Source organism: Branchiostoma belcheri, unplaced genomic scaffold (assembly GCF_001625305.1).
Source record: "Branchiostoma belcheri isolate BF01 breed outbred unplaced genomic scaffold, Haploidv18h27 scaffold92, whole genome shotgun sequence".
Lineage (NCBI taxonomy): Eukaryota > Metazoa > Chordata > Leptocardii > Amphioxiformes > Branchiostomatidae > Branchiostoma > Branchiostoma belcheri.
This window is the reverse complement of record NW_017804598.1, coordinates 37,285-51,949: the sequence shown is the minus strand read 5'-3', so window position 1 is coordinate 51,949 and position 14,665 is coordinate 37,285. Positions and strand designations below refer to the sequence as shown.

Below are 14,665 nucleotides of genomic sequence, written 5' to 3'. Positions count from 1 at the left end.
ACAAATTTGGTGCGGATCAGCTACCTTAGCAGCAATAAAGTTAATTATTCAGCAATTGTAAGACTTTATATCCTGAAATAACTGTTGAAATCATCATTGTCTGCTTGCGATACATTGTCAGTAAGCAATGCACTTAACTTTACAATCATGCATGTCCAGACATATTTTAATTTCTACCTAACCCCATAACCAAGAGAGAATTGGTATAGTCAAATGGCTACTTTACAATGTGATGGAAGTTTGTATCATTATGTGATGCAATCTTTTATTGAAAAATTAACTGACTGATCTGTGAACAAAAGCTAGAATATGAATATATAGTATTAAGCAACAATTTTGTTCATGCATTACTTTAGGGCTGCAGTGTCCACAGCTGGGTACCATCGCAAACGGTGCCTCCACTGGTGGGCTGTATTATGGTGACTACGCCTCTTTCACATGTAATCCTGGGTACGAGATTCAGGGTAATTCTACTGCAGTTTGCATGGACGACGGACAATGGAGCAGTACAGCACCTACATGCATTGGTAAGCAATTTAAAATGTTACTTGAAGACCCCCAGTACTTTAGTATTTCAGCACACTCACTATGTTTCATTCATGTTTTCCATCCTTCAGCCAAAGAATGTCATGCTCTCAGAGCCCCAGCTGATGGTACCATGAGTGGAACCTTCTTTGTGGGTGACCGTGTGACCTTCTCCTGCAAGGCTGGGTATAACCTGGTGGGCAACAATGTCATAGTGTGCCAGGATTCCCAGTCATGGAGTGGAAGTGTACCAAAATGCGAAAGTGAGTCTTGATGTTCCCAATATAACGGAATGATACACTTATATAATGTAAATTGTTCTGCTCTTAATTTAGATGCTTTTTGACATTGAGCTGACATTGGCATTGAAAAATTCAAACTGCAAAAAAATAGAATACCGGTGAGGAAATACTTGTAATGCTAAAGTATGATATATATAATGTCAATGATTACACAGAGATGTGTTTCTATAGCATATGAATCTGAAAAATTTTGCAGTAACTGTACCAATTCTTTCTTTCTCGAAATAAAGGTGTGACTTGCGGCTCACTACTTGCCCCTGTCTATGGAGCTGTCAGAGCCCCAGGGAACACTTTTGGTGACACGGCGACCATCATGTGTGAGCCTGGATATGAGCTTGTCGGGGACAGCATCAGGACGTGTGAAGCCAGCGGACTGTGGAGTGGTTCCACGCCTCTTTGTCAAAGTGAGCTAGCTACTGTGATTCCTGTTCAATTAGTAGAAAGCTATCTGGCAGTTACTGGAAGTTACTGAAGTACCAAAGCCTTGCTGCTATGCAATCATAATCATAAGGATTTGAATTCATCCAGATCCTGTACTTTTGTAGGACATTGTCAATAATTGTTAATTGTAGAAATAATCATATTTTGATGAAAAAAAATGAAAAAAGTATATGTATTTAGTATTTATATGCCTTCTCAACGGAATTTCGTAAAGGATTTTTCTTCTCTGCCTCTGCATCCAGGGATATGCTGTAGTTCACCTGCTATTCAGTTTGGTGATTTTGCGGGAACAATTTGCTACAATGACACCATCACCTTCAACTGTGACCCTGGCTATGAAATATTAGGAGCCACAGCTGCAACCTGCAATGAGACTGGTCACTGGGATGCCGCTATTCCTCAGTGTCAGAGTAAGTGAGCAGCAACGTGTTAAGAAGTTGAGGTTGTGTCTTATAGCATCTTTTCAAAGAAAATTCAATTTATATTTGTAAAAAAAGGGCAATTTCAGCAAAAATGTAATGCTAGTCTAGACACTATAATGTCTGCAAAATACATAATGTTAATTTCTGAAGATAAAGTTACTTAATAAGTTGTGTCTGTTTTCTAGACCTCAAATTATGCATATCAGTAGTGCTGTACATACTATATATTGTCAATGTTACTATATAAGGTAACATTGACAAGGTATTTTTTAACACCACTCTTGTTTCAAACCTCTGTCAAGAGGTGTGCTGTAGTAGCTCCCTGGTGATCCCCAACGGCCAGTTTACTACTGCACACGGCAACTGTTTCGGTGCTGTGGGCCAGGCAGACTGCTCGGAAGGCTACATTATATATGGAAACGACATCCTTTACTGCAACACAAGTGGACAATGGGAAGGAAAGATGCCCCAATGTCAATGTAAGAACACAATGTTTCTGATTAAGATATGACATGTATGAAAACCATGGTGTCATTAAGTCTCATGCCTTTTTTTTGTGAGTTTAGAATTCCTTTTAACTTGTTCATTGAACTTGTTCATTGTGTTTAATTATTATGCAAGGTGATAAGACTAGTACATTATGCTGCATTGATAGCAACAAACACCCTTTGGAAATATGCACCCAGCTAAAGGACATAATGTCTCAGATAAATGTCTAGACTTGAAACATTTCTAATATGGACAGTTTTTCAGCATATTTTCTCTTATTACAACAATGGACGTTGATTGCAGCTACGTTCAGCACCAAGGACAGGTCCAGGTCTTGAAATTGTTAACCAAAGGAAAACATATTGTTTTTGCTCTGTTTCTTCTTCTTCTGTTCCAAACACTGACCTCTGCCCTGGTCAATGATCAAAATGTCTATCACCATGGTAACTGGTGTTGGATTATGTAATGTTGCAATTTTATAGCAGGAGGGATTTAGTCTCCTGTCACCATATATGTGAATGTGTTTGAGTAAGAATTAACAGAGCAGACCATATGCGAAGGTAAACATTATGCATTTGTTTTGCAAATGTGACCTTTCTAGTTGATTTTGTTTTTCTATACTACAGTGATGTGCTGTGGAGATCCAGGATCCATCCGAGATGGCGGGGTAAGCTGGACGGGACTGTGCCATGGTGATGTTGCGACTTACTCATGTAACAGTGGATTCCGTCTTGTTGGTAATGCATCATACACATGTTCCGCCAGTGGTGACTGGGGACCATCGCCTTATTGCGAACGTGAGGAAATAATCATTTTCTATATTCATAGCAACATACATCTTATCATTACTTAATGATACCATACCATAATGACTGTATGATAATGTCATCTTATGGAGTTTGATGTTTGGAAGGCCTCAAAATTCCTGCATATGCCTTGTTCTTCTTGAAGCTGGTCAAGGTAACCATAGTTATGTAAACTCCAGACATTGTGGTTAGTTATGTTTCAAAATTTGGAAAAAAAAACAACTTATTTTTAACATATTTGACTGTCTTTTAGCAAAACGGTTATCTTTGGCCATGACTTAACCCCCTCCTGGCCACCTAAACCTAAACCCCATCCAAATTTAAAGCCGGTTGAAGGTTAGGCTAATGTTGCATACTATTAGCATAATAGTGATTACATCTCTTTTTATACATATGTTGCCTTGTCCCTGTCAGCTTACAACCTGTGTGACAGAAGCACCCTGCCCAGCCCCAGCGGAGGCACTAAGATCTGCTTCAGCAGCCCGCAGGGTTCAGAACTTGTGGACTACTGCCAGATGCACTGCAACGCTCCGAAGGAGTACTCCAACCATAACGAGGCTCTGTATGAATGTAGCGCTGCGACCGGCTGGCTGTGGAGCGTCCGTCGCTATGTGACTGGCGGTTCCTCTCTTATCTCTGTCAATGTTGGAGTGTGTTCCTCTGGTTAGTACAAATATGCATATGATGATAGTTATTAGCTAGTAGTTATGCCCAATGAGGAAATGGCTGTCTTGGTAAACCTCATGAGAATCGTAGATGTGGTTGTCCTTCTTTGACACGAAGGCAATCAAGAAGGCTGTTGGACATTGGAATGCATCTACTAAAAAGTATGTACTTTGTGATTGCCAATTATGCAAACTCTTCATTCTCATTATGCTTAAGTCAGAAATATCCTTAGGGAAAAATATTAAATTCAATTTGCTGTCAATTATACTTGACAGAGAATTACATTGTAATTAGTGGTCCCGTTACAAATTATAGAGAATTCTTTTTACAAATGTATATGGATGGATGTGAAATCCTAAGTGCCCGTTTGTCTTGTCTTTTATTACCTGACTCTCCACAGCCTATTTCAATCCTTTTGCTCTGGTGGTCGCCAACGGTTTGTCCATCACCTACTCTGGAGCTGTTGATTTGGCAGCCATCGAGGCAGAGATGAAGAACTACCTCCTCAGCAATAACCTCTGCACTCTGCCATGCCAGGTGGGTTTTTCCTCCACTAGTACATTGTACAGTCAATTTACCTGCCCAAGAAGGCCAGCCAGGGGACTGAGGTGAAGTGGTCTTCTTGGACAGCTAGGGGTGACCTTCTTGGGCATGTTGCTTAGTGCATGCACGTACATGCATGCATGGAAATCTTGGAACCAGGAAAAGCAGTTGTTATGGCCAGGTAGCCAGCTTGACTGTATCTGTTCGGTTCCATTCTCTCCTTCCCATAAGGCACTAGTCATACTTTTAGAATGGCAAATGAAAGAGATACTCACATCAAAATTCAAATTGATATCAATACATTAATGCAGACTATAAACAGGTAATGTCAACCTAAACCGAAGAACTCTAAAGACATGCAGAGTTATAGTGGTCTTCAATAACTCAAGAATGTTTTGAACACCTGGATATCTAAAGAGTGCATACCTCTGAGGTTACTGAATATACTGTGTTTGATAGGTCTCAAATGATGGTTTAGGCAGTGTGACAGAAGTTAGTAACTTATGGTGCTAACTGGAATTAAGAGAGTTTACAATGAGTTTTGGATCTGGGGATGTCAATTCTATGTAACAATTGTTGTGTTGACTTAAGGTTGGCAATGTTGAGCTGCAAATCGATCCAAATGCCAGAGTGGGACCGCGGGCAAAGGCTGGGAGATCCAACAACCCGTGCCACCATGTCTATTCAACTGTACGGCTACGCAGACGAGAGCCTCATCACACAAACTAACACAATTCAGATGGAATGGGTTCGACTGGCTGCAGAACTTAGGTATGTGTACTATTGTTCTACTCGGTTATCAATGGTATCTGTCTGTGGCATGTTTAGTCCAGTGGTTCATGACCCAGCCTCTGGAGCTAAAGGTTGGGGCTTTGAATCCTGGCAGTCGTCGCTCACCTGTCATGCATGCTTCTGAAAGGGGTTGCCGTCAGTAGAATGATACATAAAGCTATTGGGTTCATTGTACGGATGAAAATAGCTACGTATTTCCCTTGTATCTACAGTGCACATATCTGTCTAGCCTGTCACAATAAGTGGAAAATTAGCTCTTTGGTGAGCTCAACTGGCCCAATATCACTTTTTCCGTTGTATGAGAATTTTGCTGAACTACTCTGGTCAAGGACTACTGGTGATTACAAATGTATAATGACTTCAATGCATGGTGCAAATATGATTCACTCATTAGTTTTTTGTTTTATTTAGGGAGGCACTGACAGTTCTTCAACAGCCGGGAGGGATCAGTCTGTCAGTACAGGGAGTGGAAGTCATGCTTCAGGCTGACAACATGCAGATCTCCCCTCCAAGTCTGGGATGTCAGCTGGGAGAAGTACTGGAGGGAGTACAGTGTAGTATGTATGCTTACAAGATTAGTTTACGAACATGGAGCAAAAAAAACAGTACAGTATGAGTGTAACATTATACTTCACCTTTATGGAGCAGCTCCAAAATTGGAAAAGTGATGGTAACTGCCATCTTGAACTTGACAAGGATTTTCTTTAAACAGTGTAAATTTGCTTGGTAATACCTACAGAGAAGTCCAGATGTTATGATACCAATAGTGGAACACTACTCTCAGCACCAAGGACAGTTCCCGGTTATGAAATTGGCTAATAAAATCTGAAATTTCCCTCAGATTCATGCCTTGGTCATTAAATTATGCTGTACAACAGTTTCAGATTTAGGGATATTAGATTTTTTATACTCAACCCAAAAGCAAAGTACTTACTTGCTAATATATTTGTAGTATTTCTGCTATCTTCCTCATGGCATTTATGACTGGAGCTACCTTTTGCACTGTAGTGAGAAGTATTTGGTCCTGAACATGACCTGGTGATACTACTGGTATTCAAGGAAGTTGAACAATTCTGTTGATTTGTGAACATCTAGTTTGTAAATGATTATGATATCAGAGTTTTCTTGACAATGCACACAATCAAGTCCATCTTAAATTGGTTTTTAGTAAATCATACAAGAAAATCTGACATTGTGAGTTGTAGTGATTGCAGGGTTTGTGTTATGCAGGACGGTGTGGCCCAGGTACATACTACGACATATACGAGAACGACTGCCGCCCGTGTCCGTACGCCACTTACCAGGACGAGTCAGGACAGACTGAGTGCAAACCCTGTAAGGAGGGGACGACAACCGCCATGATGAGTGCTCGTAACTCTACAGACTGCCAAGGTACTTATCCTGTTTTCCAGCTTCCACTTTAGTTATTATATCTGAAGTAAACTTCATACTTTATTACTGCAAATGCAGAAAGTTTTGTGACAGTTCCATTATCATTGTTTTCATGGTGACCTCTTTACTGTGAATTCCTGAACCTCATACCACTTTTTGTGGTTCTACTTAACAACAGTATTATGTAAAGTTTTCAACCATGAAATTAACACAATTTGACACAACCACATTTCACACTTTTCCTCCTTACCACAAAGTAAAACCACTGAAAAATGCATTAGACAGTATGATCACAAAATATCATTGAGCAATAAGGTTGATACCAATACTTCATTTAGAATTTATAAACATGTGATTTTTTTAAAGAAACACTACCCATTTACAATACGACCAGTTTGAGAACAGAATGTCTCTGATAAATCTCCAGGCTTGAAACATTTCTAACATGGACAGTTTTTGGTGTGTTTTGTCTCTAAGCAACAATGGAGCAGATTTCAGCACCAAGGACAGGTCCAGGCTTTGAAATTGGCTATCTAAAACTTGCAGCTGCTTCAAATCTGGGCGTTGTTACTAGAATCAAAATTTAAAATATTGACAGGAATACATTACAGATAACAAATTATCATCTGATGTGCTCAATTGTATGCTGTAAGTCAATAATTTTCTTGAGTCAAAAACAAATATCCTGGATGTGTGTCATTGTCATTGAATATAAATGATATGTATTTGCATTAACATGAGATGTTCTGGGAAAAGTCAGATGTACTAGTTGCTTTTTCTTCACTTACTGCGGTGTAGCTTTTGCTGAGTGCAACTGTGGCATCCATCCATGCAAACTGACCGACACAGCAGGATACGTCTGTGATTGTCTGAATGGGTACGAACAGGTGGACATCGCAGGGGAATTACTGTGCAAAGGTGCATTATAAATCACTTTTTTGTGTTTCATATTTATAGCAATTGCCAGTATAATATACATGTATTGTTGGGATTCTTGTGAGATGTATTAAGGAACACCAGAACCATGTCTGCTAAAAAGAAAAGGCTTTTATCCTATGGCACAACCATTGAACATAGTTCTAATGCACACAAATAACATCATTGTTCAAAGTGCCAAAGTATTGTAGAGGAGTAGCATACAAAAATTTCTTACATTAGTAGCATTTACCAAAAAATAGTGATGATAGGAATGTTGAATTATGAGAAATTACATAAGTCCCACTTCTCAAGGTTTTTATATTTTAATCTCATTCCTCGCTAACTTGCACAATGAACCAGCCCTTACAAATAACATCACTGTGTTTTCCAATGGTTTATATAGACATTGATGAGTGTACCCAGCCAGGCATTTGTCCAAACGCTGCCTGCTACAACCGCCCAGGGACCTACTCCTGCCAGTGCTTACCAGGATTTGAGGAGCCAAACTGTCTTGGTAGGCATTCCTTTTATACTCCAGCAGGAAATACCACAAACAGCATCTCAAGTAACATGAAAGGAAGGGAATGGCCTTGAAATTTTGACTGTCACCTTAAAACTTTGCAAATTGTAGCATGTTTCATAATCCTTATAATTTTATTCCTTACCGGTAATTATTTTTAAATTTTTGAATTCATATAGAGAGCAATTACTTATTCCCAGTGTTTTTAATAGCGTCTTTAAATTGTCATTTTCTGTGAATGCATGTTTATCACATTTATAATTATCAGTCTTTTTGGCCCACAGATATCGATGAGTGTCGGTATGTGGGTTTCTGTCCAGACAACTCCCAGTGTACCAACACACCTGGCAGCTATAACTGCACCTGTCTGCCGGGATATTATGGAGACAACTGTGAAGGCAAACAAAAATCTTTCTCTTGGTTAGAAACAAAAATATAACATTTATGCCAAAAGTTGAAGCAGTGACTTTTTTGTTAGTTTGTATGTGCTGTTTGTGTTGTCGTTCAACTTTTTTGACTGTGAACTGTATACTACATTCATCATTCAATTTGGTTGAATAACTTTTATAACAAAAGAATAATCTACAACTAAATTCTAGACATTTTCATCATGCAGAAATCTGCTTCCTCTGTATTTTGGTGCAACATCATGTGACACTGTACTATATTTTACTCGGAACCAACTAATTAAAGCATTTCGTTTTAAGGAATGGTTGACTTCTGGCATGACAGTCTACTATGATCACCGTAAGAGTAAATTTAATTACCCTGTACCCCTCATGTTTAATAGAGGCAAATAAACTGGTGACTTTGAATAACTATCCTTGCAGAGTGCACACCATACCGGGGTAACTGTTACTCCGTGTCGGAAACCCCGGGATCGTACGACCAGGCCAAGCAGGAGTGCCACGAGAGGGGCGGGATTCTGGCGGTCATCCAGGACCAGGACATGCAGGACTTCTTTGTCCAGCTTCTGTCTGTGTCCAACAAGGACGCCTGGATCGGGCTGGGTGACCAACACTTCAGCGGAGAGTGGCAGTGGAGTGACGGAACACACATCACTGATAGCTCCTACACTTATTGGGCATGGGGTGAGTTTGATATCTGTTTATTACATGGATTGATATTAAACAATATAATGCCTGCATCTTAGTAAATGTATACATGGCATGCAGTTGTGGTAATGTATGTATTTTTGTAGTACAGATTAGACAATGGTTTTGCTAAAATTAAGACGAGTCAGTAAATTAATATTTTCTATTGCCAGTTGATTTGATTGGTTGCTTGAAATTGATGGACAAATAGCTCATTTTAAGCACACTAATTTGCGAGGACTATCCTGAAATTTGAATGTCTGGGTGTAAAAATTTGCAACACAAAAGCTATAAATAGATAGAAAACAGAAATTAAGCACACTGTTAAAGAAGGTTGTCATATCTCAATGTGGGAGACACTTACTAATTCATTGTGATTAGTGTCATTTTGTGATCTCAGTTCATTTAGTGACGCTGAAGAAGAGTGACCGATGTCACTCGATATGTCCGGAAGTTATCTCCGTTATTCCTCCAGTAGTAGTCTCAAAGTTTTATTTTTCTTTGAATAATTAATAACTAATACAGTTCCTATATAACCCTTTTCCCCAGGTGAGCCCAATGGTTCTGGAAACTGCACCCACCTCTGGCCAGCTGCCAATTTTGGCTGGGACGACCAGCCTTGTCAATAAAACCACCTACCACGTCTGCCAGTTCACTTTCTAACCTGACATGCTTCAGCACTCAGAACATGCATCTTTATTGAGGCCACAAAAATCTTGCTTTAAATACTAGTAGCAATGGAAAGTTAAAGAATTCGACAATCTTACAAATCAGCCATATAATGTGAGGTTTTTTTATGAGTGATTAATAAGGACAAACAGTTCTTCAGTATGTTATTGTAATGACAATGTACACGTATACAATGTGTATGGCTCCAAAATTCCTGAGCACACTCTTCACAAAAGTAAGAATGGTCTCATATCTGTGTTTTTTTCTCTTGTGGTTTTGTGATGTTCTTTGAATCATATTACAGAGGATACTGTTGGACTGGATTTGGATGAAGTCATATGAAGTAGATCTAATCAGACGGATTGGAATTATCATAGGTTTTATAATTTGTGCCTTAAGCTTATGAGCTTGCCTTTGCTGTGTTTGCTGTGGAATCTGAAATAAAGGAGAGTAGAACTCTCTAAAAAGTTTGTATGTTGTCATTCTTACTGTAGATACATTGATGAAGACTTCTCAACAATACTTGTAAAAATAATGCCAAGCCATTGCAATACACAATAGTAGTTACTTTAAGATGTTAATACATGTCAAATATATCAAATGAAAAGTTTCTCACATTCTTTGGGGAATTGTTGGAGAGAAGATGCTGTAATGGTAGTTGTTTTTAATGACAAATACATATTGTCGATCGAGTATATCAAATAAAAAAGTTTCTTTGAAGAGTGGTGTTGACAAATTTTCTAACAAAACATCTATGTAATATTTATTTTCAATTGGTATTTCTAGTAAGTTTCTAAATTTTCAGGGCTTTCTTGTGGGAGTTCTGTCGGTGAAGAAGGTCTTGAGGATGACCACCTGTCCCATCCCCGTGATGAGTATGATCCCTGCCTGGAACATGGACCACCACAGCACGCCGACACTCAGCTGCTCTGCGTTCCCCTTGCCGATAGCCTCCTTCAGGCGGTAGTCCTGTGTACAGAAAGTGCGAAATGGAATAAAATGGAACGGCATTGAATGAAATATGAAAAGTGCAAGACACCCAGAAACCGAGCTGACAAAGAACTACAATATACAGGTGAGTGGTAAATAAATATGAGTATTGTCCTGGCGTGGTAAGATTTTATATAAAGAAGAACGAGTTTAATGTAACAACAAATTTTCCTTGATATTTGAAGACATATTCCAGGAGCTGCAGGTCGACAAACAAAAATCACGGAACGAAAATACTATACGAAAGCGGGTGGCAGGTCGATTTGAGTTTTTTATTAATTAAAACAAAGCTTATGGTTCAACCAAACAAAAGGAGTGACTGATTTGAGTTCCATGAAAACGGGAATATCAACTTTAATCATGATACATGTTTGCCCAAACGAGCTATTTTTGTGATTTGTTATGAGCAATTGACTAATACGTCGGGCTGAGATATAATATCGCATTGTGTTATAGGGTCAAAAGATAAATATTTTCATGGGTCAGCACCCAAATACCAGCTGCTGCCATATGCTTGTACAGCTGGTGTTGTTTTATATAATGTGCTAGCCTTTTTGGCCTCTTGACTGAGACACACGGAGATAAAATGTTTGAAAGATGAAAACTGATGGACATAATGTCCACTGACAAAGCGTACGTTTTATGTATTTCAGAATATTGATCATGTGAGAAATAAAAATCATACTGACAAAACGGCATATGGTCATTCTTTTTTCTTTCCGTCTTTAATACCCACGATCATCATACTGATCACTCTGGCATGGCAAAATTCCCGAGGATATGTACCTTTTGTAGCTTGACGACGCTCTCCATGTTCGTGTTAATCTTTTCACACAGGACTTCGGTCAGCGTCGGCACGCCTTGATGCTTGACGCCGATCTTTGCCGACAGGGTCTCGGGATAGTCCGGAGACAGGTGGAAGTAGATGACCTTGTGTGAGATGGTGGAGAACTCGTTGCTGAAGCAGAAGTTGAACTGTCCGCGGGACGTCTCTATGCGGAACTTGTCCCATTTCTTCTTCTGTCCCATGTACATCATCTGAAATTAATGAAGAACGGAACACTCCATCAAACGAGTCTACGCCAAAGCCTTACAGATGCACGGATTTCTGTCGTCTTTTGCACGGCTATAAAATTTGTTTAAAAGACTCCGTCCACGAGGACGACAGTAATATGCAACAGAGTTTTGTTGAATTGGCATAATACCTTGCTACACTGCACAATACTTCTCCTCAGGTACTTTGCTATAAGATATTATGACATAGCATACGTGACAATAAATGGATACAGCTGTACGAGTACAAAACAAAATGCATTCCCATAGCGTGTAACAACCATTTTAAGGCTGGAGACGACCATGCCTGGGGACGAATTTTGGGGTATTCTAAAAGTACATGTTACGATTAAGGAATTTCTTTCCTTGTTTGATTTTAATTTGTAAAATGTATCAAGGGAATGTCGACGAACTGTTGACATAATGGCGGAGTTATGTGCGCTGATTGAAACTGAAAACCACTGTGACAGGAAGAAAAAGTGAAGCCTACCTTGCCGTTGGGTGACAACACTTTCATGTCGACGTCCAGGTTTCCGCCTCGCACGACCTTGTACTCCACCTACAGTTTATTATTCAATCAACAAAATCATACAAAAGCAGGGAATGCTGCATGCATCCCTGAATTGCGTAACTGATTTTTACAATAAGTTAAAAAACCAAGACAGGACAGGTACACAGAAAAACACACTATATACAAATATGTACAAACACCATTCACTCTGCTATATGCATGCAAATAGCAGGCATAGGTTTTCAGATACATGTATCAGCCAAGGTCACGAAATATCATGACAATGACTTACTAGTATACAGTTTTATAGAATACACAAGAGAAACAGAAGGCATAAAGTGTTGTACACAATAGACGAGGTGCTTTCTGGAACTACATATTGGTTTGTGGACTTCAAAAATATCTGTTTCTCCGGACAGGGAGCTCCAGCTCATTTCTTTATCTAGAGAGCACATCTATGGAAATCTACACCAAGAACTGAACCAACGCTCTTGTTGGCATCGTTAGAAAAAAACGACGTACTTACATTATGTTTGATGGGTTTGGTGATGTTTTCCGAGAAGCACATCTCCTCTCGGTCTGCTAACTCGAAGGTCAGAGTCGAACCTTGCGCCGAATTCACCATTAGAACGGGGATCAAATACAGGACGATCGTCGATACTAAATCCATCCTATCAGTACGGATGCCGAGAGTATGATATTTTCTTATAGAAAGACGAAGTACATGCTATTCGTCAGAAGACTTCTAGTAAGGTGTATTCTTTCGACGTGGCTGCTAAACCGATTAAACAGTTTGTTCTTTTCTTAATCATGGTGGCGGCGGCGGGGGACCTATGAAATGTCCACAAGCTGTCGACACAAATGCGTCAGCTGGACGTAATACCCAATGCATGCGCAACTAGTCAAGTCTTCATCGAAGCACTGTACATTGTACGAACACAAGCGTGCAATACGTTTTATACTAAGTGTTCTAATTAGTGTGAACTTGCAATTTGAGTTGGCCTGCTGTATTACTAGTATTAGATTATCAAGGAATATGATGATGACCCATTTTGGGGTTCCTGTTCCCTCAGATAAACGCAAACTAATCAACATCAAGGAATCAGCTGGTTACAGAAAGGGGCAGCAGGGAAAACGTAACGATTTTGCCACCCCCAGTATCTGCTTGGACACTAGTATTCTGAACCTTCGAGAATACTCACGATACTACGTCTGTCTGTCTGTAGTCGCGCGCGAGGCAAGCGTCACCTGGCGATAATACATAAACCTGCAGCAGCTCTTGACAACAGTTAGAGTGCAGCGTGACCGCTGGCGGTGCCAAGCACGGATGACAAGGCGTTTTCTAAAAGCACTGTGACCCCACTCGAGCCCACTCTACTTTATAAAAGGCAACGCCTGGACCGCCATTAGCTTGTAGCGTTTAGAGCACTCACAGGCATGTTTTATATTCTTGGAAATTGCTCGAGAAGCTAAAGCGAGCGATGTCTTCGCTTCTCTCGGCGCCATGCCTGCATGTGTTCCCGCGGAGGCTGGCACCAGTGATCGGCGCTGTATTCCGCAGCTCATCCTCGCAGAAGCGGTCCGTGGACCTACCGGACTTTAACACGGATGTGGACGTGCACACCCACCGCCTGAAGCGGCCCGAGCGGCCGCCACCCTCCCCAGCTCGGCACCGCTGGGTCGGTCTGGAGGGTCTTCGAGAGAGGACCGAGGTAAACATGAAAGCGAGAACATCTCAATATCTAATAGGACAAGCAATTTTAACAAAGATGCAAATATAGTATAAACAAATGAGGTTTTAGTTATTATTTCTGTTTGATCACAACAAGGAGTTTTAAAAACGAATTCGCCTCTTTGATCACAAGAAGATTTAAATAAGGTTAGCCGTTTTTCGGGTCAAGACACTCAAGTGACCTTTTTGTTTACTCGGCATCCAGGTCACTCGATATTTTCTGACCTATTTCCGGTTGGGCCAAAGTCCATATCTAGTTACAAGCCACCGAATATAGTTCTATGCGCTGCGACGATGATGTAACGTTGTATAATAGTGACATTACAAAGTCAAGGTTATGTGGCAACAAGAGTTCCACGACCTCATACCTTAAGTAATTACTAGATATTATCCATTTTTCTTGTTAGGCCACACCAAATTTTATGGATGACGTCCGCGCGCGCATTGATTTTGGCCTGTACCTAGAAAAAAAAACAAGAAATTTCGCTTCCTGTAACTATGACCAAATTGCCAGAAAGTGCCGCAAATTGTCAGTTTGACGTGAAACCCGTAACGCCAAAAGCCTGTGCCTGGTTAAAAAAATTAAAACAAAAATGAAAGAAAAGAAGGCACTGAAAAAAATCCCGTCAATAATAACTCAATAGTTCCAAAAACGGCACTGCTGACAGGACGGTCCTGTCAGCAGTGCAATATTTCTAATCTAGGCATCTTGTTTTTTAGGGCCCTTCTGTTTTTTTTTCGTCCCTCTCGCNTTAGATTTAGGGTCGTCCAAAGGACGTCATCCNTAAAATTTACTTGGT

General features: G+C 40.1%; 3 protein-coding genes across 3 annotated transcripts in view; 2 read left to right on the top strand and 1 right to left on the bottom strand.

Annotated features, from left to right (window-relative positions):
• The window catches only part of LOC109488187 (sushi, von Willebrand factor type A, EGF and pentraxin domain-containing protein 1-like), a 39,797-nt gene extending 29,757 nt beyond the window's left edge, over positions 1–10,040 (top strand). The window contains 18 exon segments of the mRNA XM_019792364.1: positions 357–527; positions 618–788; positions 1,058–1,231; positions 1,511–1,678; positions 1,993–2,169; positions 2,806–2,976; positions 3,400–3,648; positions 4,052–4,188; positions 4,786–4,857; positions 4,859–4,965; positions 5,398–5,543; positions 6,217–6,378; positions 7,177–7,296; positions 7,700–7,810; positions 8,101–8,214; positions 8,647–8,907; positions 9,460–9,533; positions 9,535–10,040. Of these exon segments, the coding sequence (XP_019647923.1) occupies positions 357–527; positions 618–788; positions 1,058–1,231; positions 1,511–1,678; positions 1,993–2,169; positions 2,806–2,976; positions 3,400–3,648; positions 4,052–4,188; positions 4,786–4,857; positions 4,859–4,965; positions 5,398–5,543; positions 6,217–6,378; positions 7,177–7,296; positions 7,700–7,810; positions 8,101–8,214; positions 8,647–8,907; positions 9,460–9,533; positions 9,535–9,573 (2,624 nt within the window). The 3' untranslated portion in view covers positions 9,574–10,040.
• A 107-nt stretch (positions 10,041–10,147) lies between these two features.
• LOC109488184 (transmembrane emp24 domain-containing protein 7-like) lies at positions 10,148–13,004 on the bottom strand. The gene is made up of 4 exons (XM_019792363.1): positions 12,660–13,004; positions 12,113–12,181; positions 11,356–11,607; positions 10,148–10,548 (listed from the first exon to the last, which is right to left on the bottom strand). Exons 1-4 carry the CDS (start codon positions 12,801–12,803, stop codon positions 10,381–10,383), a joined length of 633 nt encoding a protein of 210 aa, XP_019647922.1. The 5' UTR covers positions 12,804–13,004; the 3' UTR covers positions 10,148–10,380.
• Positions 13,005–13,427: 423 nt separating this feature from the next.
• The window catches only part of LOC109488133, a 6,892-nt gene continuing 5,654 nt past the window's right edge, over positions 13,428–14,665 (top strand). The window contains exon 1 of the mRNA XM_019792294.1: positions 13,428–13,845. Coding sequence (XP_019647853.1) covers positions 13,615–13,845 — 231 coding nt within the window. The 5' untranslated portion in view covers positions 13,428–13,614. The remainder of the gene's footprint in view (positions 13,846–14,665) is intronic.